This window comes from Varanus komodoensis, unplaced genomic scaffold (assembly GCF_004798865.1).
Source record: "Varanus komodoensis strain SLA01 unplaced genomic scaffold, ASM479886v1 scaffold567, whole genome shotgun sequence".
NCBI classification, from domain to species: domain Eukaryota; kingdom Metazoa; phylum Chordata; class Lepidosauria; order Squamata; family Varanidae; genus Varanus; species Varanus komodoensis.
Window position 1 is genome coordinate 25,920 of NW_025336179.1, and position 3,244 is coordinate 29,163.

Sequence of the window (3,244 nt, forward strand, 5' to 3'; positions counted from 1 at the left end):
CCTCTCCTGCCTGCCCATTTAGTGAGAAATTCAACAGCTCCCACTTCTGTGTCTTCCTTTTTCCCTCAATGAAGTTAACGCATGTGCAATCTGAGGGTGCTAAGCCCTTCCGGGGTCTTCCCCATGAGCTAGGAAGCAGCTGCATTTTTAAAGGAACATATTTAGAAATTCTGAACACAAAAAAGGACAAAACTGAAGCTACATATCTGCAGCTGTCGTACTCCTGGCACATCTCGAATACACTACACGCACGGGGGAAGGCAATTCTGGGGAAAGCTGAATGCAAAAGAGAAAGAGGGAGACCACGCCTGCGATGGAGCGACTCTTCCAGCTGAGCGGGGCTGTCCGGGCAGGGCCTTCTGCGGGGCCCTCACCCAGGGGGCACCTCGAATGGGGACGACTGCATGGCACACGACAACACCCCATTCAGACATGGGGGAATTTCCGCTCTCCGATTTTGGGCAGTGGTGCGGCTACCAAAAAAACACAAGGTAGGAAGCAAAGATGGGAGTTGTGATCTTCCCACTCAGGTCTTGTTAGTGTATTTTTTTCCCTGAAAGTATGAATATTTTGAGAATTATCTTGACGGCATGTGCAGATAAAGAAAATCACTATTCTGCCCTTACTGCAGGAGACAGGACCGTGGCTGAAAAGGTGCTGGTTACACCAGCCCTGCAAGGTAGGCTAGTGTTGTTCCTCCCACTGAGAAGGGTGTGGGTGTGAATACAGGCTAGGACAACCCTGGGAAATGCAGATGGAGCTGGGACTGGATTGCCACAGCAGGGCCCGTGACAGCCCTGCAGGTTCCCTATGGAGCTGTGTGAGGACCTGCCCTGCTGAGCTCCCAGGGGTGGCCAAGGGGCCTCTCTCCATCTTCCCCTCTCAGGGCATCTGCCGTGGTACAGAGTCCGCAGGCCAGGTGGCTCCAAGCAGGCCAGCGGTTTGCAGGCACGGCCAGATCCCGCGCAAGGCCAGATCCCATTCGCATAAGCCTCAGGATGGCTTCCATGCAATAAATAAACAACCGTACAAATAGTGCACCTAAAATCCAGATTCACCCTGGCTGCAAATTAAAACCTATACATAATATTAAAAGTTGTTAAAATATTGTTTAAATAAAAGGTCTTGGCCCGGCGCCGAAAAACAAATAACGGCGCCAGGCAGACCTCTCTGGGGAGCGCTTTCCATAGGTGGGGCACCACCGCAGAGAAGGCCTTCCTCTGGGTACGTTGCCTCCTAATGTCTTTCACGGAGGGCTCCCGGAGGAGGGCCTCTGCTGCCGATCTCAGGGGGCGGGAGGGCAAATATTGAAGGAGGCGGGTCTGAAGCTGAACAGAAATGGGTCCAGATAGTCCATTTCATCCAAGAGTGCTTGGAGTTGTCCCACCACCCGCTCCAACACCTTGCCCAAGAACGGGATGTTGGCCACCGCTCTATAATGGCGGCCATCTCGAGATCCAGAGACGCCTTCTTTAGGACTGAAGCAGGGTGGGCACAAGAGGGATGACCCCCGCCTGGCCACGCGCCCCCCCCCCGAGGGCAACCCACAGGGTGTGCAGGGCGGCCGTGGGGGGAGAGAAACACGCAGTTCGGGGATGGCTGTCTGAAGTGCCCGAGAAAGAGGCTGCCCAGCCCCTCGCTCCTCCGGTCCGCTTCGTCTTCCCCGTTGCAGCTCCTCGTGGAGCAGGAAGGCCGAAAAGCACAAACAGGCCCCGAATCGCCGCCTGCCCCTCCCGCGGCTTCCGCAGCCATTTCTATGGCAAGTTCTTAAGAGAAGGGGGCATCGCCTACAACGTTCAATACCTTACTAACATTTGGAAGGGAAGATCCTTCAATCCAGGGAAGCCCTCGCTCAGGAAACGAGAGGCAGCGTCGCCTACTAGTTGGCGTGTTGCGCTACGACTCGGGAGATCCGGATTCGTGGCCCGTCGGTTACGAACCGACCTTCGGCCAGTCACGGACTCCCAACCCCACCTCACAGGGTTGGAAGGATCAAACCGAGAAGATCATGTCACCCACCTTACTTATTTTTATTTCTACTCTTTTGTTGATTAGTGGATCTACCTCGTTCTTCTCGCCATGTATTTAGCAGCCCGATCCCGACGCGCTTCTCCGCCCCGAGGCTTCGGCGAATGGGGCGGCATAAAAATGTTTTAATAAATAAATAAAATAAATAAGGGGGACCGGGGACCCCAAACCATTTCCAGCAGGCGTAGCGGGGGCGGAAGCGGATCGAAAGCGGGCTGAGCCCGGTTTACACTGCGAGGTGAGCCGAGCAAGAAGCCAATGCGCCGCAACACCGAGAGGCAGCCCGACCCCGCACGGGCCCTCCGGGCCAATTCCGGGCACCGCAGAGACTCACCGGAGCAGAGGGCCGCGCTGAGGGCCGCCGCCCACAGGAAAAGAGCGAGCGGCCACAGGCGCCGCATCTTCGCCGGGTGTCCAGCGCTTTTCTCCGCTTTCTCGGATTTCACTCCAAAGCAAGAGAAGCGCGCTCGTCTCTCCGCTCGCGGGCGCCGCTCTGCCGAGTAGGAGGAGCTCCGGCCCAGCGGCTTCGGTGACAAAAAGTCCGGATTGGCCGAGGGGGAAATTCCGACCAATAGGAAAAAAGGCCTCCTGGGACGAGCACAGTTGCCGGCAGAAGGTCCTGTCGGCAGCCTGCCAGCGCTGGAAAGGAAAGCGGGACTGAGCATCTTATACAAGTGCCCTGTACAGACTCCGCCTTGGGAGCCCCTTGGGGGGCCGCCTGCATGCTGCGTGTCCTTCCTTGGGTCTGAGTACGCGGTCCGTGCTCCTTTGATGCTTGGCCCCCGCAGACACTGCTTCTTCCCTGTCATGGCCCAGCAGCCTCCACCCACCTCCTGCCCTGCGCCTCTCTCGGCCCAGGAAACCTCCTGTCCTGTGCAGGAAGAGGCAGGCTGGGGGGGGGGGGGGGGGGACCCCCCCCCCAACCACGCGCCCCCCGCAAAGCCGCATTCCCAGCAAAACGTCACGCTCGGGACAAACCAACACCGAGCAAAGCCGACCTCTCTCCCTCTCTGATTTGGGGAAAAAGAGCAACATTCTTGAAGGAAAACCCCACACAGTATTTTCCAACAGGAGGGAAGCTTTGGGGCTGCAGAGCCCCTGGAGTTCGGGGTTAGGGACTAAAAGGCAGCATAAACCAAGTGACGGCCCCCTTCCGCGCAGGCACCTGCCAAGGTCTGTGTGAGCGCCTGCCTGGGGGGGTGGGGGGGGACCCACA

The 3,244-nt window shown here is 57.6% G+C and overlaps 1 protein-coding gene across 1 annotated transcript in view; it reads right to left on the reverse strand.

Moving 5' to 3' along the window:
- The window catches only part of LOC123032850 (H-2 class I histocompatibility antigen, Q9 alpha chain-like), a gene marked incomplete at its 3' end in the record, with an annotated part of 26,522 nt that extends 24,040 nt beyond the window's left edge, over positions 1-2,482 (reverse strand). The window contains exon 1 of the mRNA XM_044449025.1: positions 2,363-2,482. Within this exon, the coding sequence (XP_044304960.1) occupies positions 2,363-2,429 (67 nt within the window). The remainder of the gene's footprint in view (positions 1-2,362) is intronic.
- Positions 2,483-3,244: the final 762 nt, after the last annotated feature.